The sequence below is a fragment of the Saccostrea cucullata genome, unplaced genomic scaffold (assembly GCF_032062105.1).
Source record: "Saccostrea cucullata isolate Sc308-1 unplaced genomic scaffold, CSIRO_AGI_Scuc_v1 ctg1170, whole genome shotgun sequence".
NCBI classification, from domain to species: domain Eukaryota; kingdom Metazoa; phylum Mollusca; class Bivalvia; order Ostreida; family Ostreidae; genus Saccostrea; species Saccostrea cuccullata.
In genome coordinates, this window is record NW_026926035.1 from 46416 (window position 1) to 68383 (window position 21968).

The 21968-nt window shown below is 33.3% G+C and overlaps 1 protein-coding gene across 1 annotated transcript in view; it reads left to right on the top strand.

The window, feature by feature from the left end:
- The first annotated feature begins 2530 nt into the window (after positions 1–2530).
- LOC134270437 (fibrillin-2-like) overlaps positions 2531–21968 on the top strand; it is a 29392-nt gene continuing 9954 nt past the window's right edge. The window contains exons 1-21 of the mRNA XM_062752658.1: positions 2531–2830; positions 3075–3374; positions 3461–3600; positions 3669–3835; positions 5988–6129; positions 9195–9390; positions 12141–12391; positions 12702–12927; positions 15434–15676; positions 16029–16157; positions 16971–17174; positions 18193–18441; positions 18646–18847; positions 18933–19099; positions 19172–19333; positions 19445–19573; positions 19845–19973; positions 20144–20260; positions 20364–20486; positions 20567–20818; positions 20935–21060. Of these exons, the coding sequence (XP_062608642.1) occupies positions 2548–2830; positions 3075–3374; positions 3461–3600; positions 3669–3835; positions 5988–6129; positions 9195–9390; positions 12141–12391; positions 12702–12927; positions 15434–15676; positions 16029–16157; positions 16971–17174; positions 18193–18441; positions 18646–18847; positions 18933–19099; positions 19172–19333; positions 19445–19573; positions 19845–19973; positions 20144–20260; positions 20364–20486; positions 20567–20818; positions 20935–21060 (3937 nt within the window). The 5' untranslated portion in view covers positions 2531–2547. The remainder of the gene's footprint in view (positions 2831–3074; positions 3375–3460; positions 3601–3668; positions 3836–5987; positions 6130–9194; positions 9391–12140; positions 12392–12701; positions 12928–15433; positions 15677–16028; positions 16158–16970; positions 17175–18192; positions 18442–18645; positions 18848–18932; positions 19100–19171; positions 19334–19444; positions 19574–19844; positions 19974–20143; positions 20261–20363; positions 20487–20566; positions 20819–20934; positions 21061–21968) is intronic.

Sequence of the window (21968 nt, forward strand, 5' to 3'; positions counted from 1 at the left end):
ATATATATATATATATATATATATATATATATAAGCACTAAAAAACCAACAACACTGTATATCTACTAAGTAGATACAAGGTCACGGATGGAAATTTATATAAAGCACTAAAAATGACCAACGACACGAACAATAAAAATTGTCAAATTTTCAGGACGCCCTGTCCCTTCCTCAGGACAAAGAAAAAAGTTAAAAAGTCATAAGAACAAAGGAAAAACAAAAACAACTAGCACTACTACTAAACTACTAAACACTATATATTGTTGAATTGGAAATTTTTAAGAACACTGTTAAAGAAAGAAATCCGGACCGCTATGAAAAACGTCCGATCTATCGGGTATACTCGAGTGAAGTGCGATTTACATAATTGAACGAATTAATTATGCTAATTAATTAGACTTAAGGGTCTAGCCGCCAGAATTCGACGCATCTGTTCGTCCCCTGCCTTATATCAGGAGCAAAGTTGTCTTCTTAAGTCCCACTTACATGAGGCTACAATGCCCGCACCGTACAAACAGCTATTGATGAGATGGCGGAACATGACAGGCAAAACCTATTACGCTACAAGGAGAAAGACAATAGTGGCAGGGTCCCTCTGGTAACCACATACCATCCCGTCCTTAAGAACCTTAGCGGTATCCTTCAAAAGAACCTACCGATTCTCCATTCAAACAAACGAATAGCAGAGGTCTTTAAGGACCCCCCATTGGCTGCATACAGACGCCCAAGGAACCTAAAGGACATGGTAGTAAGAACCAGACTGGAAACCCATTACCTAATGGGGGCTTTAAAACTTTCTCTGACAGAAAATGTCTTCTTTGTAAGCACAGCACTGACACAGACAGTTTTAACAGCCCTGTTACAGGCCGCAGCTACAAAATACTAGGGAATTTGTCTTGTCATACTGACAACTGCATTTATCTCATCAGTTGCAAAGTTTGCTCCAAACAGTGGAGATCTCCGCAGGAGAGTCAATAACCACCGTTCGACCATTAAGACCAGAAAACTCAATGAACCCGTTGGGGAACATTTCAACCTTGAGGTCACAAATGGGAGGACATGACAGTAGTGGTGATTGACCATAACCCAAGATGGACAGACGCTCAGAGAAAAAGCAAAGAAAAGTTCTGGATGCACAGATTGAAGTCATTCCGCCCTAATGGTATTAACAAACTGAAGGACTTCACCAGAATGAACGTAAACTAGACCCAATTCCTGAAGATACTAAACAAGATTATTCTCTCAATTTAGTGTTAACTCTACAGTTAATTTGCGTCACCAACTCTCGAACAACCCACATAACTATGAATTGTTTATGCCTTTGTAAATAATTTTTTTCCGATAATAAGTCCTAAAATATTTCAAAATTTATAATAGATCATAATTCATATTTTAAAATATCCCTGCTATATTATTTTTCTTTGATTATTCTTCAAGTATAGTTACGCCATATTGAGAGAATGAAACAATGTACGATTTACTGATTGTCGTAATTAATTAGCATAATTAATTCGTTCAATTATGTAAATCGCACTTCATCCGAGTATACGCGATAGATCGGACGTATTTCATAGCGGTCCGGATTTCTTTCTTTATTAGTTTTCTTAAAAATTTTCAATTCAACATGTAACTAAGATTGTAAATATATAGTGTTTAGTAGTAGTGCTAGTTGTTTTTTTCCTAAAAAATGTTCTTATGACTTTTTAACTTTTTTCTTTGTCCTGAGGAAGGGACAGGGCGTCCCGAAAATTTGACAATTTTTATTGTTCGTGTCGTTGGTCATTTTTTGTGCTATATATATATATATATATATATATATATATATATATATATATATATATATATATATATATATATATATATATGTATCCAATGAAAAAAAAGTCAGAAATCAAAAATCTCGAAAATCATTTTTACTGTTAGCGCTTTCTGCCTAATGGCTCTTCAGACAGTTAAAAGTTAAATATATATATTACGAACAAAGGATGACTGCACTTTACACTGTGTTTGAATCTTTTTGAATGCTTTTGTTGCTTTTAATTCTTTACTGACGTTTACTTTTGAATACAGTGGTCTGTCAATTAGAGACCCAAATTCAAAGAATTAACTTTAGCCTTGCTACAAAGATGCATGATTGCAACGGGAGGATTCTTAAAGAATCCAGCATGATCTTCATCACTCTGTACATGATTCATTTACATTATTCATTTTATATTGATATTAGATAATGAAGGAAATAGACCTATAAGGTCACAATTTGGTCAATGAAACTGATTCTATTTATGATTTGTGTTTAAAAATGTTTTAAAGATCATCATGTCTATTCATTCTGAAACTTGATTTCAGAATATAATTATGACAATTACTCTGCTTTTATAAATTCCTTGTTTAACATTTTTTTGAAAGCGAATGAAAAATGAACATAACAAACAATAACTTTAAATAAGCAATGCTATAGCTTCGAAAATAGTGAGAAAATTGTTGTTGTTTTTTTCACTGCTCATCATTTTCAATTTGTGATCAGGAACATCCTTGAGATCACGAGTCATGATAACGGGAAAAAGCAAATGTGGAGCATCTGTGGAATGGTGGATGCCATCATCTAACGACCATCTTATAACTAATTTCACTGTTGTCCTATATTCCATGCACAACAACGGGTGGAGGTACGAGGAAACAGTTAATGTTGGAAACCATACAAATTACACAACACGTGAATGTAAATTTCAACCTGGTCGTCTGCACTACTTCGGCATAAGATCAAATGTAAAACTTAGCAATCCATCAGAAACGTTTTACGTGGAAAGCAGTTCGTCTTGGTTTATATTAGGTAAAAATGATATATAAAGATGTACATGTATATGCCAAAATTTGAAAGTGAAACAATTATATACCTATGTATCTTTCAATTTTACATTTAAAAAATGGTATGAGAAAATGCCATGGATCAAAATAATCCTATATAAACATATTTTAAAGAAAAATATGTTTTAAGATTAGCTTATCTGAAATTGACTCAAGAAATATTGACAATTATAACTTTAAACGCATTTCTTTTTCCTTTACTTTTAAAGAACTTTATCCTCCTGGGAATATAAACCAAAACCAAAGCAAACTCATCGCTAACAAGCTGTATTTAAAGTGGGAGGAATCTGGACATAATACCTTTCTCAATCATTATAAAGTCACAATAAATGGCCACGAACAGCTGACTTACGGAAGTTATCCAGAGGTTCATTGGGAAAGGCCATTTTCTCCAGGATCCAAACATAACGTAACTATAGTTGCAGTTAGTTATGGGGATATATCTAGCGGTCCATGGTATATATTTATGGAAAGTGAACCATCTTTGTATTGGATAGAATTTAACAAATGTAAGATTTAATATATCTATGTATATTTTATATATATTCCATTTAGTTGTTAGTTGTGTTGTTCAACAACATAGTTTTTTCTATAGCTGATACACACAAGTACACGTTTCTGGACTATGGTGAAGGAGATAGTGTATTGGGAAATCGCAGTCACAGTGCAGTTCTTAGTTCCCCGATAAAAGTCCCTGCAGGAGATGGAGCTGTCGAGGGTTTCCGAGACATAATTGTGAGTAAAACACTTTTTGATTTCAGTATGAAATTTAAAATTCTAATTGAGATTTTTGTGTTTTCAAGATCGGATCAAATGGAATAATTGGACTTGGAAATGATTCGAGAAAAATAACGGGTGGCACAATACATTATATCGATACATCAGAAGATAAACGAATAATATGTCCGTTTTATACAAGTGTGTCGTCACAACACACAGCTGGAAATGTTTACTACAAGGCATATTCGAGGTATTTTAAATTTTATATCCTTAATAAGCTTCTTTTTTTATTTCAATTCAGTTAATAAATAAACATGTTTCATATTTGGATATTTTACCTGAAAAAATCGTTAATGGTATTTTGCATGTAACAAACAAGCTTTATGATAAACGTGATGACTTTAACTTTTTAAAATTCAAACTTCAACTTCGCCCCAATTCAACTTCCTCCAACTTCAACTCCATCAACTTCACTTACTTATGCAGCAATATACCTTCATCCCCCTCATACGGGTATATATCTCTCAGAGCATGCTCTACATATGCTCAATTTGTAAAACGAGGTAAATTATTGAAAAACAAGTTGTTGAAACGAGAAAATAAGTATCCTCGTTTAAAGCCATCATTTAGTTATTTCTATGGTCGATACAATAACTGATTTATCATTAAGTCAAATGCTGACTGACATTTTTCATACTTAATTATATCCATTAGTTAAACACTAAATTGTCGACAGATTTTTTTCCATTATTTCTCGATCATGACAAGGAGTACACGGCGGGTGTAACGTGTCGGAATTTAATACTTAAGGGATGTCCGCCCTCCTGTGATATAAAAAGTTTTAGCAAAATTTTAAAACGCCCATATCTTTGGATATTCAACAACTGGAAAATCAAACAAAGGATCTACCGGGCAAAATCTTAGTTAAAAAAAGTAAAATTTGTATTTCAGAGAATCTTAGCCACTCTCGGAAACAAACCATTCAAGCACTATCCAAGGCGTGTAACTATAAAAAAAAAACTCATTTTGGACTAATGATAGGATAATGTTTGTTAAAGAGACTGAATTCGCGCAAAATCTTGATAAATCACTTAAGTGACATTGCTTGTTTCCTTCATGAAGTTGGCCATGTCAGTGATGATGAGACGTAACTTCAAGTAAATATAGTTATTTTCCTTAAATTCCTATAGAAAACTTCTATTGAGTAAATCCAGTTCACCAGAGTACAACGGACAGACCGGACATAGCGGTTCGGATTTTTTCTTTAATATTGACTATAAGCTTATTGAATTATTAATTTGATTATAGAATTCAACATTGTAACATTGTAAATAAATCTTTGGTATTTAAGTACTGTAGTAGTGCTAGTTGTTTTTGTCCCCCGCTTTCGCGAAGGCGAGGGAACATTAAATTTCATTCGTCTGTCCGTCAGTCTGTCTGACTGAAGTTGATTAAGTGTAGCTAATACTTTCATTTTTCATATGTGTAATCCTTGTGACAAAACCTTTCTTTGGGTACCACCAAATTTGACTTTTTAACTTTTGAGTGTGACCCACTTTTACACAATTTTTTTTTAAGTTTCACTTTGGCCATGACTTTTGAATGGAAGATACTAGGACTTTCAAATTTCACATATGTATCCTTTGTTAGAAAAAACCTTTCATTGGATACCAACAACTTTGACCATTTTGACCTTGATCTTGGATATTTCCGTATTTATGATAAATGTTTAACCTTGACTATTACTTTTCAACGCTAAGGGCTGGGGATTTCAAACCATACATATGTTATTCTTGTGAAAAGACCTTTTATTCGATACCAAGAGATCTGACATGACCTTTGCGTTTGACTTAATTTTAAAAAACAAAGCTTGACCATAACTTTTGAAGGGTTAGGGCTGGGTTTTCATACTTCACATATTTAATCCTTGTGGCAAGACCTTTCGTAAGAAACCAACTTTCACCCTTTGACCTTTCAAAAACTTATCCTTGGAACTAACTTTTGACCTTGACCTTCATGATTGATCTTTTTTAAAAAGAAAAAAAAAAACCTTTGGTGATAATTTCTAAATGACATATGATAAGGTTTTCATATTTGACACAATATGTCATAAAAAATGACATCTCACCCACAAAGACACCGAAAGTGGGGGACCTCAATTCTTTGAATTTGCTTGTTTGTTTCTCTTTTTCCTTTGATCTTATGACTTTTTAGCATTTTTTTCCTAAGGGCGTCCCAAAAATTGGAAAAATTTTGTTGTTCGTGAGGTTGGTCATTTTAGTTCTTTATAAATATTCCCCTTCGTGACCATACTTTGTAGATCCGATACTTAGAAATACAGTGTTGTTGGTTTATTATTGCTTTACATATATGCATGTTTAAAATAATTTTTCCAGACGGAGTCGAACTGACGTAGATGATTTATTTTTGGAGGAAGCAAATGAATTAATTCGACTGAATTTCGGGGATTTTCCAGACTATAATGCAACATGGCTTGTCAAGGCAACATGGGAAAACATGACATTGTCAGGAGACATTCCACTGGTAACTAAAGTGGAATTTCAAAGTATTGCAATTTACTTTATACACAAATAAATATCAGTATTAATATCTATTTGTAAACAAAATTGGTGCTTATCTTTTGTGTGCAGTTGATTTTTCCATGCTTCATCTAAAAAGTCGAACACGTCTTGAGTAAAATTTGGTACATCTTCATCTTTTTCATATGGTATCTGGTATCTATATGTAAGGAAACGCAAATTGTGAATTCGAAGGTTTATGTATCCGCCCATTGTGCCCCTCATAAGAAGACCTATTTTAGTTTTCTTATAAAACAGAATTTTGTGCACAATCTTATGCGTGAAAAGTAGAAAATACTTGCTGTGGCATTCAACAAGACATTTAGATATTACGATGACGAATTGTCAATTAACAATGGCCATTTCCATTACAATGCCGTTTCGATATATCCTGGTGAGCATGAGATAAAAAATACCACAGAGTTTGACACATCTGTTTCATGCTGTGATGTTTTACTTGAAAATGACTTTAATGGTAATCTAACAACCAAGCTTTATGATAAACGTGATGACTTTCTGTCGTCAAATTCCCTTTCTCATGCAGCAATATACCTTCATAACCTGCAAACTGAGTTCATATATCTCAGTTGATAGGATACACAAGAGCATGTTCTACGTATAAACAATTTCTAAAACGCGGTAAATTATTGACAAACAAGTTGATGAAACAACAATATCAGCAGTTTAGATAAAAGTCATCAATTCGTTAGTTCTATGGTTGATAAAAAGACCTTGTTAGCAAACACAATTTATTGTGTCAAATGCTAACTGACGGTTTTTATACAAAGTGTTAGTCCTTTATTTATACACAGTATTAACAACGGATTTTCCTGTTAATTCCCGATCATGACAAGGAGCACACGGCAGGTGTTACCGGTCAGCAGGAGATGCTCACTCCTCCATGGCACCTGATCCCAATTCTGATGTTTGGGAGGTCCGTGTTTGCTCTGCACGCTTTTTTGCTCTAACCCTAACCCTAACTCTGTTTTGTATTGTTTAATGGACTTTGATATTCAATACTGTTCATTATCTCCATATCCTTCATACAAAACCTTCCTTGTTGTTTTGTCGCATTTAGCAATGGAAGGTTGCTTACTTTGTTTAAGGAGACATATTTTGTTTCCCAGCTTTCTATCAGGGTTCATAAAATTGTAGCCAAGCTTAATTCCCTGTAACAATTTCATGTCTTTTATCAATTTTTCTATAAATTTTTCAAACGTTTTCGAGAAATTTTTAATTGCTTTCGTTTTTGCTTGTCATTTAAAATGTGTGGAATCCGCCTTGCACATGCATGTACTTTCGTGACTCCTAAATGTTGTTTTAAAATTTATAAAATGATATGTTCGGCTTCCTGGAAATCTGTTTCACAGTAACTCTGCCGTCTCTGTCGATAATATTTTTCACTTCTGCAACTGATTTCTTATTGGTAATTGATCTTGGTCTTCTTGACTGTTTGATTTTTCAACGGAATCCCTACCAGGTTTGAAATTCATTATCCATTGATAAGCGGTTCTGATAGACACAACAGAGTTTCCACCTAATGACACGAGTTCTTTGAAAATGTCTTTATTCTTGATAATCATTAGAAAACGATATTTGATATACCACCTGATGTTCAAAATGTTCCTTAGGGACTTTCCCTCTATCTTCATATTACCGTTCACGGTAGCTCAGTCGGTAGAGCGCTCGTCCGTGATCGGGAGGTCGTGAGTTCGTATCTCGGCCGCGATTGACCCAAGTCGATAAAAAATGGGTAGCAACTGTTCCTTCGACATGCGCTCGGCACTTTGAAGTGAACGTTGCGGGTCCTTTGGATGATACCTTAAAAACCGAGGCCCCGTGTCAGTGGCAGGCGTTTGCACGATAAAGATCCCTCACTGCTCGAGTGCCGAGTAAAGGTCAAAATTTGAAGCCCTTCACCGTCATATGGTGACGTCTCCATATGACAAATTCTCGAGAGGGACGTTAAACAATATACAATCAATCAATTAATCTATCTTCATATCAACAGTGTCCACAGGGTGGGTCCATACAAGATGCTCTCTTGAAAATCGCTTTATAAATTGGTTATGACTATATTTCAAATCAGAAGTATGGAAGACAATAAACATTATAAGAGAAGTTCCATTTCAATTAAATGTAAAATATAAAAGGAGTACGTGTAGTGTCACTATTTAATGAATAGCCCTCGTGCTTATAGCTTCCTTTCTAAGGAAGAAATTCTTCAAAATCATATGTTAGTTTGAAATATCTTTAATGTTCGAAACAACCAAATTGAGTTTGAACTACCATATTTATATGGATTCCGAAAGTTCATCAAAATCCTCACAAACAGAAATACATAGCAGGTTCCATTAAATGTTCTACCGGGCCTATTTCTTTACTCTTCACTAAAATATTAATAGTAGTGAAGGAGAAACGTCAGGAGTACTGCACAACAATGTATTCGACATTTTCAACTTTAAAAGCAACCATTCTAAATGATAAATTAAAGTCAAGGTGTTTTAATGTCATTGACAGCTGTTTTTTTAATAAAACTGGAACTCGCAAATGAACTTACATTTTCAATGGTCATTTGCAAAATTATTTTGTTAAAAAAATTCTTATTTTACACACAATTACGCTGAATGTGATATTAAAAAAGATGTTTGAGAGTCTGATTGACAATATCTCTATGGTTTTCGGAGACAAGGTTTTCCAACAGTGTATATGAATTTTCATAGGTACCAATTATGCCCCGTTATTAGGAGACCTATTTGTGTAATCATATAAAGAAGAAACAAAGGTGTGTGAACAAGGGTGTCATGGTCGACAGGGGATGCTCACTCCCCCATGGTACCTGATTCCACCTCTGATGTTTTGGAGCTCTGTATTTTCTGCCCCTATTTTGATTTCTTTAGTGGACTTTTGAGCTTGAATACTGTTCCTTATTTTCATATATTCCATTTCATTCATTTTTGTTCTGCTGTTTAGGCCATATTTTGCACTAATTTATGAGTATTTTTCATTACTTCAAATGTTCTCGTTTAGATGGTGACTTTCCAGTGCCTTCTTATAACTGATGGTCGAAACACTTTCACAGTCTTTAATTATATAGATGTGAATCTTACGTCAATCCCGGGGAAGAACATTACCATTGGATATCAGTATAACAGGTCCTCTGTAATCGTGCCGTTTTCAAACACACAACAGGCTTTCCAAATGAGTAATCATCCTGGAAACAGAGGTACATGTAAACAGTAAAAGTAGCCGCATTTTGGAAATGTAATGTATTTTGAGTTAGATATTGATAGGCTTCAGTCAACAAATTAATTCCGTGTATAATGTCTTACATTCATTGTTGAATATTGCTGATTTAAGGAACACTTGTTAATATTACGAATTTAAACAAATAATTTGATAATCCGTCCCGTATACATGTAAATATCTTAACGTAAAACTCCTAAGGTAAGATTGGGTGATATTTCCTTTGTAATTAAATATTCCGATCTTTAAAGAATCAAGTTTTTTCCCTCGTATTGAAATGGTCGTGGCATATCGTGTTATCTCTCTCCGTCTGTCATCGAGTCATAGAATTCCTGGCTGTCTTTCTTTGCTATGCTGGTAAAAATGAGTTGATTTTTTTAATATGTCTGTTTATATTAATGGCCTAGAAATTAAAAATTTCAGGTCGATTGATGATAAGTAGAAGAAAATGAACAGTGATCGATCTTACTTAAGCATATCTAACAATTGTTAGCAGCAAATCTAGATATCTATTTGGAGTAAGAATTCCCTGTGCCTATGTGCCAAATCCATGTTTGCCTGTTCCCAATTATTTTTTCCAATGGACTCGAGCTCGATAATTGTTCGTCATTTTTATGATTTATATATACAGCTCAACAAACTTTTTAAACTCACATGGTTTTTCGCACAAATTAAGGTCACATTGTTATAATGCAAAAAATTTGTAATGTGACGACAAAATGTATTTTAAAAATGATTTATAACTTAATTTTGATCATATCCCATTACTTAAAACATAATTCACACATAATAATTGGTAGGATATTTATATGCTCTTGGATGATATAATATGAGAGTTTCCAATGTTTTTTTTCATTGTTTCTCGTCAAATGCAACCGTTTTTTTATCCGTTCATTTTAAAGCATACTTTTGCCTTGCCTTAATACAGAAACAGTCCAATTGATGTAACTTCTGTATTTTCTGAATATTAATATAACACTGGAGCGCAAGATAATAGAAGTATTTCTCATCTGTTCGAATGCTTTCCATCTTAAAAAGATGGCATTTTTTCAGGTTAACTTCCTGAAATCTAGCATCATGAAAGACACCTTCCAACGCATAATTTCAAAGTGTCAGACTATACGTTAAAAAATTTTCTTTTCGATATTTACAATTAACTTTGTTGAAAGAGAAACAATACTTTATTATCCTATCCTTTAACAAGATTTCTTTATGCTGTTTTGTCATTTTTCGGCTCCGAATTTCGACAAAACCAAGACAAGTATGGAAAATGTGCAAAGTACCTCGAAAAATAATCATCTTTAAGAAGTAAATTTGAACATTTTAACCAAATAGTATCAAAGAAACGTCCACTAATTAATTTATAAAACCTATGATAGAATCATACACATTTAACAGCATACAATTTATAAACAAATTTCCTTTTAGAACATTGACTTTTAAAACTTAAGATACTGATTTTAGAGAAGTGCACCTTTAACATGAAACAATTTAATACTATAAGGATTATGTCTCTTATTGAAACTCGATAACTTTTAGCTTTATTGCAAGAAAAATGTGACTTTAATTTGTGCGGAAAACCATGTGAGTTTAAAAAGTGCATTAAGCTGTATATGATAACAAACAATAAATACCAGGACATTTATACTTCAAATATGTTTTACTTGTTGAAAGATCTTTCATTAGATACCAACAATCTTGACCCTTTGACCTTGAAAATTTCCGTACTTATGAAAAAACTTTAATCTTGCCATAACCTTTGAACAATAAGGGATAGTGCTATCATATTTCATATATGTATTTCTTGTGAAAAGACCCTTCATTGGATACCAAGAACTTTGACCCTTTGACCTTGACCTTTGAGTTTGACCTACTTTAAAAAAAGCAAACCTTGACATAACTTTTTAAGGGTAAAGGCTAGTGTTTTCATAATTTACATATTTAATCCTTGTGACAAGACCTTTCATTTGATAACAAGAACATTGACCCTTTAACCTAGGAGTTTGAACTACTTTTTGAAAAAAAATAAGCTTGGCCATTACGTCTGAATGGTTAGGGCTAGGGCTTCCATACTCTACATAAGTACTCTATGTGACAAGATATTTCATTGATTACATATTACCATGACTTTTTGACCTTGACCTTGCAGATTTTTGTACTTATTGAAAAAACTTTAACATTGGCCTACTTTCAAATTTCACAATTGTTTTTCAGTGAGAATACCCTACTTTTGGTACCAATTAATTAAATTTGCATTTAAGAAAATTTTAATCTTTGCTATATTGCCATACGGGGGCATCACCGGTCACGGTGGCCTAGTGGTAGAGCGTTCGCGTAGTGATAGGGAGGCCCGGGTTCGATTCTCGTTTGTGGCGCCGCGTCATACCTAAGAAGTAAACATAGGTAGTGACTGTTCCTTCGCCAAGCGCTCGGTTCGGTACTAGTAGTGAAAGTCACGGGTCTTTTGGATATGACCTAGGTCCCGTGTCACGGTAGGCGCTGGCACGATAAAGAACCCTCACTGCTCAATGGCCCTGAGTGCCCAGTATAGGTCTAAATTTGAAGCCGATGACGTCTTCATATGAGTGAAACATTCTCGAGAGGGACGTTAAACAATTTACAATCAATAAATAAATCAAGCATACGAATCAGTTTTTCACAAACACATCTTGTTGTTTATAGATTTTTGTTATATTATTTAATAGTATGTTCATTATCTTGACATTTTAGGAGTGCCTGGCTTTTGGATTTATAAGATGACAACTGGTATACCAAGAAACTCAGACGAAAAACTATGTTACGATTGGTACCAAAACAGTATAGACAAAGGCGTTTTATATAATTTGTTAGCCATTAGAAATCAAATTGAATGTCCGTGTGATAGTCGTCTTTTAAGATTTGATCCGCGGTATGCCATGAATAGATTTGACAGGAAGAACCGAGTCCTATGTTACGCATCCATGACAACTGGAATAAATGCGGTGAGTAGTATTATGTGTGTGAACATATCGCAAATAAGATTGAAACATTGTTCTCACTTTTAAAATAAGTATCTTGCTCTTATAGGCAAGTTGCTATGAAATAAGAAAATATGGATAGATTTGAATACTTTTTAAAAATCATAATTTCCCCCCCCCCCCCCCCCAAAAAAAAATACCAACATTGTTTTTGCAACCTTTTCATGTGTCATTACGTTTGAATGAAAAGTGCTGGAACGGGAAATACAAATGGACGCGAATCACATAAATCATATCTTTACCAATACATGTATTGGTATATTTATTCTTTCAGGAATGTTGCTACAGAATGCATGGGTCAATCAACAATTTGAGTACCCTTGAACAGTTTTTGCCTTCGGCTGGAACATTCTTAGAGTATAATCCGTTCTTTGAAAGAAAACTCTACATAAAAAATGATCTGAAACAGAAAGAGGCCTGCTGTACCTCTGGGCACTGTCAGTGGTATTACGAAATCCGTCCGATTCCACGCTGTTATACAAGATCACCTTTTCAAAATGGTAATATTATTTAAAAATATAATTAGAGCATATTTTTCTCTGAACAAGGGTAACTAAGTCATCAACTAAGAATGCATTCTGTTGATAACCGCTGTAAAATGTCGCTGCGAAAAGGCTTGCAAAGTCAATTGTAACTTTTCTTTTTTTTTGGCACTGCCTGAAACAGTTTCAAATTGCATCAAATTGCGCTCCGTTATTAGCAGACTTATTTTTATATTCATATGAAGCAGAATTTATGCAAAATCTTATGCGTGAAAAGAAGAAAACGCTTGCTGTGGCCTTCAACTCGACATTTAGATATATCGACGACGTATTGTCAATTAATAATGATAATTTCCATTCCCACGTCGATACGATGTTTCCTGGTGAGCTTGAGATAAAAGATACCACAGAGTCCGACACTTCTGCTTCATACTTGGATATTTTACTTGAAAAAGACACTAATGGTAATCTAACAACCAAGCTATATGATAAACGTGAAGACTTTAACTTTTCTATCGTCAACTTCCCTTCATCACCTGCATACGGAGTATATATATCTCAGTTAATTCGGTACAAGAGCATGCTCTACGTATGAACAATTTCTTAAACAAGGTAAATTATTGACAAGCAAGTTGATGAAACAAGAATATCAACAGTCTCGTTTAAAGTCATCATTTCGTAAGTTCTATGGTCGATACAATAACCTTGTCAGCAAATACAATTTATCATTGAGTCAAATGCTGACTGACGTTTTTCATACCATTTGTTAGTCCATTATTTATACACTGAATTGACGACGGATTTTTTCCGTTATTTCCTGATCATGACAAGGAGCACACGGCGGGTGTGACCGGTCAGCAGGGGAAGCTCACTCCTCCATGGCACCTAATCCCACCTCTGATGTTTCGAAGGTCTGTGTTTGCTCTGCTCTTATTTTGTATATTGTTTAATGGACGTTGAGATTGAATACTGTTCTTTAACTCCATATCCTTCTTTCATGCAATTTTAACAAAATACATTTATGTAGAAAAGGGTGCATGAGATGACCTCTGCTCCTCCAGGATCTGACAATTTAGAACTCTAGCTATCAAAGGAATACAGTCACAGTTGAAAAAAATTAATACTTGCATGATAATATTGTGCAGTAAGCCATTTACAAAACTTTGACACTCATGACTCATTTATAAGTAAATGATGGATATTGGTTAGTCAGGAATTAAAATTAAATAAAATATCAAATTATATGTTCATTTTTATAAAATAAATTAAAGTCATGTCCTCTGTGCCTGGAATTAAGGAAGGGCACGTTTTTGAACATGGTAATTTTATTTCCTGGACATTCAACAGACAAAACATTTCAAATGTTACTATGAAATATACATTAAGGTAAGTCACTCCTCAGCTTTTTAGAAAAGTTCACGCAGAAGCTTTTACTTCAAAACTACTTATCAAAATTCAATTTTTATAACATATTTATATTCAACAATGTCAATTTTTTAACATTCAATGAAAAAACTGCTCAAAAATCAACAAAGAAGCAAGATTTATGAGGGACTATTTCTTTTGGTGGAAGGATATGTAGCAGAAAATTCTGCAAATCTGCACATTTATAAAATTTAATGTAATGGAAATTTAGCCTCACATACTTTTACTTGGAGAATATTTTCCGTTTTGATATTGCTAAAAATATTTAATATAGGTCTTAATTTATATTTTTAGACTAAGTTTTACACCTTCCCTCAACAAACTTTCCCAAAAAATGAAAATATATGAAAGAAGTCAAGGTCAAATTTACACCATTTTTAGCCTGAAAATCACATATTTTGACAAATATTTCAAAATTAACATCACTGACCCCACCTTTTTCTTTCATTATTTTAAACTACTCGATACTTGTGACTGATCAGCACTCAAGTCGTAAAAAGTTTGATATAAGAAAATTTTTTATTGCCTATTAAGTTTTTTAATACCCCAAATATGTTATTTTTTAGTGCAAAAAGGTCAAACAATAATTTACGCGCATTAATTTGCAAGATTTATTTAATGTTAAATATTATTCAAACTATTTTACGTAAAATAAGATTATATTTATTGCCATGCTTACATCTAATCAAATATAATAAGGGTTAAAGTAATTAACCAAAGAGATGAAATTTAAGTGCAAAAAGGTCAACTTAAATGTACCGTAGATCAGTAGGATGCACACTGACCCCCTATTTTCTTTGCGATTTTGAGTTACACTTTATTAGTACTTATCCAAAATATACTTCTCAAAAAATCCTTGATATAACAAACTTGAGGAGTGACTTACCTTAATGCATATGAGGTTATTTCGCCCTGTTAATTCGATATCAACAGTCTCGTTTAATGTCAATGACAAATACAATAACATTTTTAGCAAATACAATTTATCATTAAGTCTAATGCTGACTGACGTTTTTCAAACTACTATAGTAATTGTTAGTCCAGTATTTTCACACTGAATTTTGCTCGTTATCTCCACATACTCCACTTTTCTTTTCAGGTGTGAATTTTGGTGATCCACACATTTTGACACTTGATGGGAAAAACTACACATTCAATGGATTGGGAGAATACACAATGCTGAAAATAGATACAGAAAATACGACGTTCGACTTACAGGCAAGAACAGAACTGGCTACAACAGCAAACGGATCCACCATCAATGCCACTGTATTCAGCGCATTTGTGGCCCAGGATCAAACTGGTTCAAAAGTCCAAATAGAGATGACTCGAGACAAAAAAAGTAATCAGAAAAGATATATCACATGCAATTGATTTTAAATAAGTCAATGGAAAGTATATTCATGTACATATATCGATCTCAAAATTATTTCCACAATTTAAAACAAATTTACTATCCATCTATAGGGTAGTAAATGCAGATATTGAGATGAAATAGATTTTGTATTACTTATTTACTTTCACAAGATTTACAGAAGAAATAATTTGATTAATAGGACAGCATATCTTTATGCAAAAAGATTTTAAGCATTTGTTAATGAGAGATTTCTAAGGTTTTGATAATTTTTAACACATGAAGGTCAATTATGAAAAATTTGGAATCAAGTATTCAGTCTGATCTTTTTTCTACACAGAAATGATAATTAGGGTTAACGAAAATGACATGACAAGAGAATTTGAAGATGCAGAATACTATTATCTGACGCAAAATTTGTCTCTTCGCTGGGAAAACCAAAGCATATCAGCATCATTTCTAAAGTCATGTGAGTACAGGATATTTAAGTTTTTTTTTAACTTTTATTCTTAAAATGAAGGATATGGAGATAACAAACAGTATTCAATATCAAAGTCCATTAAACAATACGAAATAGGGGCAGAGCAAACACAGACCTCTGAAACATCTGAGGTCACACCCGACGTGTGCTCCTTGTCATGATCAGGAAATGACGGAAAAATCCGTCGTTAATTCAGTATATAAATAATGGACTAACAATAACAATAAGTAAGAAAAACGTCAGTTAGCATGACAAGGAGCAAACGGCGGATGTGACCTGTCAGCAGGGGATGTTTACCCCTCCATGTCACTTGATCCTAACCTCTGATGTTTTAGAGGTCCGTGTTTGCTCTGCTCCTATTTTGCATTGATTTATGAACTTTAATTTAAATACTGTTCGTTATCTCCATATCCTTCTTCCATCATGCAGTTTTTTTTATTTATTTGGATAAAAATACCTATAAACTGCAAATTGAGAATATATCTCCCTGTTGTTTTGATGTGCAAGTGGATGTTGTTAAAATAACTAATTCTAATATAAAACAAACTATGGACGTTTTAGTTGATCATACAAGGATATCAACAGTCCAGTTAAATATCAACAATACGCAAATTATATAGTCGATACATAGATTATGTTAGCAAATGCAAGATATTGTTTAGTCGAATGTTTCTATTTTGATCTACTCTATCATCAAGTTAATTTAAGCATAGTAAAATTAAATTATCAAAGAAATCCCAATTTGTCAAAGCAATTAAACATATACATGGTATCATTGATATCCATCTGTGTCTTTTTCAGCTATTTTATTGAAATTCAGTTTGGGAGTACGATTTTTAATTTCGGAAACAGTTGTTGACAATAAATATAAGGGACTTTTGAAAGGGTTGATGGGTAATTTTGACGGGATTATCAACAATGACTTTATCCTACCAAATGGAACTACTCTGGATGACAATGCAACCACAACAGAACGGGATATTTACTACAATTTCGGACAACTTTGTAAGTTTATTATATACTGACACGCAAAAAAAACGCAACATCCTATTTTAGGGGGAAATAATTGTGTAAAGTAAAAAAAATGTATCTGAAAATTATGGATATCTTCAATTTGGTAAACATCGGTAATTTAATGGTTGAACGATTTTCATACCATAACCGGAAGTCAAGTTTGGTTCTGCTTAACAGAAATCAAAAATTGCATGTTTAACAAAACATTTGGCAATGATATGGGGTTTTAAGGGTTTTTACTGTTCATCATAAGTAATGCAGCAATATTTCAAAAAATAAACCCTCATTTCGTTTCTCGTAACGATGCTAAGGCTTCTTGAAAATGGCTTAAGTACGCATTTCTATTGCTCTAGCTGGAAAATTTCAATGTAAAGGTGATGAAGAGTTGCTGATGCAAAAATTCACAACATTAAGACAAACCAGGGTATTACGTATCATATTCATTAAGGACAGTCCTTATACCGGAAGTCCAAGAATGGCTACACTGCTCTAAGTTAGAGAAAATTCGACCTAATCATCTGAAAAACGGGCATTTAAAAATGTCAAAGAATAATTCTTTCGCGCAGATCTCGATATTGATGAATCTATTGCATCGTAGAAATTAAGCTGCAATTGTTGTTTAGGGCAGTCTTGAACGTTTTACTTGAATGGCTGGGAGGGGGGGGGTGTATTAACAGTCATATGTTACTTAGTAAAGTAAAAAGATAAACATTTAACATTTTTATCAAATCTCTGATGTTCTGAAATGTGAGTTTAGCCTTACTGTATTCATTTTTGAAAATCATAAGATAAAAAAATCAAACATTTGTAGATTACTGCTTGTTGCGCTTCTTTTGTCAGTATATATCCTCAAATTTTCTTATACGTCCTTCCCATTGTACTTCCCTGTTGATACGTTACAATAACTGAAATTAATTTTCAAATGAATTTTATGCATTTTGTAGAACCTTCAAATCCTCTGATTACATGTCCAGTAACATTCAGTAATATTTTTTGTTTTCATTTTCAGGGCTTGTGAATGAAAACTCCACCTTCCACTACAGTAAGGGATTAACATTCAAAAATTATACTCATCCTGAATTCGAACCAATATTTTTGGACGAGATAGATGAACAGAAATTAGAAGATGCCAACAGAAAATGTGGAAAAAATCCGTCCCAGGCGTGTGTATTTGATTACTTGGCAACAGGAGATATAACACTTGCCGAATCATCTGGAACAGAGGAAACGGTTTCACTCTCTGATGCCAAGCTCATTGGTAAGTAGTATTCCTTTTTGTAATACATGGACAAACAATGAAAATGATGCTTGAAACTAAAATGGCAAATTGGCATGGTTCTATAATGTCAATATTATTTCTATAGTATACATATGTTTTATATTGCTTTACTATATATTATTTTTATTATTTACATATGTTTTATATTGCTATACTATATAAAACTTAAATCTATTATTTAAGACAACGAAAGCCCTAGCATATCAGGAAACACATCTATTAACGCTGAAGTTGGCAAGGTCGTTGAATTGTGGTTTAATGCTACCGATGACGGCAGTCAAGCCCCAAAGTATAATTCACTGAAACACCCCAGCAATTTTACCCTGAATACAACCAGTGGATTAGCAACATGGACACCGCAAGATACAAACACATCGGAAATAAGGTATGCAAGCATAGCAAAATCCCTCTCAAAACCCGTCAACTTTCACTGAATCTGAAATATAATAGAGTAATATTTTCCTTTGTAGCATAAGTGTGGTAGATGAAATGAATGCAGAGTCACCATCTATAGATGTTACCATTGTTTTATGTGGTGGCTGCGAAAATCAGGGCCGTTGTGATTTTGTGAATACTTTGCTGACAGATAACGTTCGTTTTAATCATGCAAAATGTATTTGCAAAATAGGATTTTCTGGTAAGGGATGAATAATTATTATATTTTCAACATACTTTTTGACAGAAAACTGACTGATTTTGATAATTTTAGGAGATAGATGTGAGTTGGATACAGACGGCTGTCTTTACGGTCCGTGCTCTTTGGGACGAGAATGTACTGACCTGACCCCTGAAGAGGAGCAGAGACTTGGACGAGGATACAACTGCTCAGAATGTCCTGCAGGGTTTAAAGACATCAACAATGAATGCGAAGGTGGAAGCTAGCAAAAACAGGGGAAAACACAATATATGATATACCAAACATTGTGAAAAATTAGTTTAGCAACTAAATAATATATTTTTTTTCCTATTTCGATTTGTCAAGATATCAATGAATGTGGAAAGGATAACTCAGATGTGTGTAGTCCAACAACAGAAACCTGTGAAAACACTGAGGGTAGTTTCTTATGTAACTGTATTAAAGGATATAGAAAAGAAAATAACACTTGTAGAGGTAATATACTTTCGTGTACTTATATTAAAATGGGATTTCTGTCTTTGACAAAAATCAAAATGTTTGTTTTCCAGTTTATACTTATGAGTAATATAAATAAGAAAGAGTAAAAGATCAAAATTGGTAGAAAGGATATCCCCTTCTTGTTTCCCTAAATCTGGGGCATTGTGTTTTATCAATTCAGTTTTTTAAATATATCTTTTACCTTTTACAGAATGAACACATGTTCAATATTCATTAATAGTATCTTTGTTTTTACTTAAAAAATTAGATATTGACGAGTGCTTGGAGAGAACTTCTGGATGTGAACAAACTTGTCAAAATACTCCTGGATCATTTCTTTGCGGATGCTTTTCGGGTTTTGCTCTAAATACAGACAACTCTACATGTATTCATACAGGTATGTTACAAGTCTTGTATGATTGTTTTAAATTGTTAAAAAATGAAAAATTAAAGAGCGATTAAATAGATTTTATAATTATTGATTTCTCGAAGTGTCATTTAATCTTTGATGCTCTTCTAGCTACGAAGCACTGTCAATGTAATTTGAAATACGATTTGGTTATACAGATGAAGATCCATGCAAAGATTTGGATATAAACTGTGAGTTCACTTGCAACTCTACTACCGGGAAATGTATATGTCCGATAGGTTTTCGGCTTCATGACGATGGACATAGTTGTATAGGTAAGATTTTTAATAATTTTTCCCAATATATTTAAAGGTGAATCAAACAATTTTTTTAATTAGATTCCATCAAAATGTATGAAGAAGTGTCTATTTATAACAGATATTGATGAATGTGAGAAGCATTTGTCTCCCTGCCACCAGGAGTGTAACAACAGGAATGGATCATTTCAGTGCTACTGTCGACCAGGATATTCTTTAAATGACGATAAAATTTCATGCACAGGTAAAAAACAATGTTCGGATTAAAAAGCTAACAGCTTCATTCTCTGATGTAATGAATAATCAAAGTTATTGTGTTCATAGAATGTGCTGCACCGAATTACGGAGAGAATTGTAGCCAAATATGTCGGTGTGGGGAAGGTATGGATAAATGTGATCCGGTTAGTGGGTGTGTTTGTCAGTCTGGATGGACAGGAAAATTTTGCAGTGATGATATTGACGAGTGTGAAACGGACCAAGATATATGTGGATCAGATAAAGTTTGTAAAAACCTACAGGGTTCTTTCTTGTGTACCTGTAAGGAAGGGTTTTACGATGATAACAATCATTGTCAAGGTATCTAGTACACCGTAATTGATCGAAAGTTAACTGCTTCCTATTTTTCTCAAATTAAATCTTTTATTTGAATCTTCAATTTGAAAAGAAATGAAATACATCTCTGCATTTTTCAGATATAGACGAGTGTTCGGATTTGAGTTTAAATGATTGTCCAGAAAACACAATTTGTAAAAACTTACATGGAAATTATTCCTGCTTCTGTAGGAAAGGATATCAAAGAAACAATTCTATATGCGAAGGTATTTCTCTCTCTTTCTCTCTCCTTCTGCAAAATGGTAAATTTGCCAAAATATATTCATCCTAAACGAGAACAGACACAAATATTTGTATTCTCATAATTTTCTAAACTTGGCTGAGTAAACGCAAAATAATAGTGATAGGATAAATTTATACGAGAATTGTTTTTTGACATGTTGTTTGACGTAAACAACATAAATGAATTATCAAATGATATTATTTTTCTGAAGTTTTTCTTCTTCAAATAACACATAGTTAAGATATAAGGAGAATGATATGAGATAAAAATATTCCGTCCAAGCAATATAATGAAAATAATTCATTAAAAACAAATTCAACAATATGCAATTGTGAAACACTGATTCCCCCGTATACCAGCCCGTGGGAAAGGATTTTCTTAATTCAAATCAATCTATAATGTCAACGTCTAGGCATTAAAAATGCTGGTACCTAAAAGAAACAATACACCTCTGAATTATAAAGTAAAATCATAGTATCAAGTGTCATATAGTTAAGGCAAAGATTTACATTTTTGAAAAGTAGGTCAATTTCCAAGATTAATGTCATTGACAATATTAATGATGTTCAAGGAAAGAATCACCAAAAATCTCCCATTATCTGTTAAACATGAACTCCATAGTTCCAACCAATCAAAGGTTTTTGTATTAGATAAAAGCTAGACCAAACTCTAAGGTCAAGATTAAAGGGCCAAAATTGTTTTACCCAGTTAAAGATCCTGTCACTTGAAATACACATGACAAGCATGAACGTCCTTATACCAAACGGTCAAAAGCAATGACCAAGGCTAAAATGTGGTTAAAGGTGACCAAACTTCAAAATCAAAATCAAGAGCTAAAGATAGTGTACCAATGGAGATGACTTTTCACTAGAAATACGCATGATAAATATG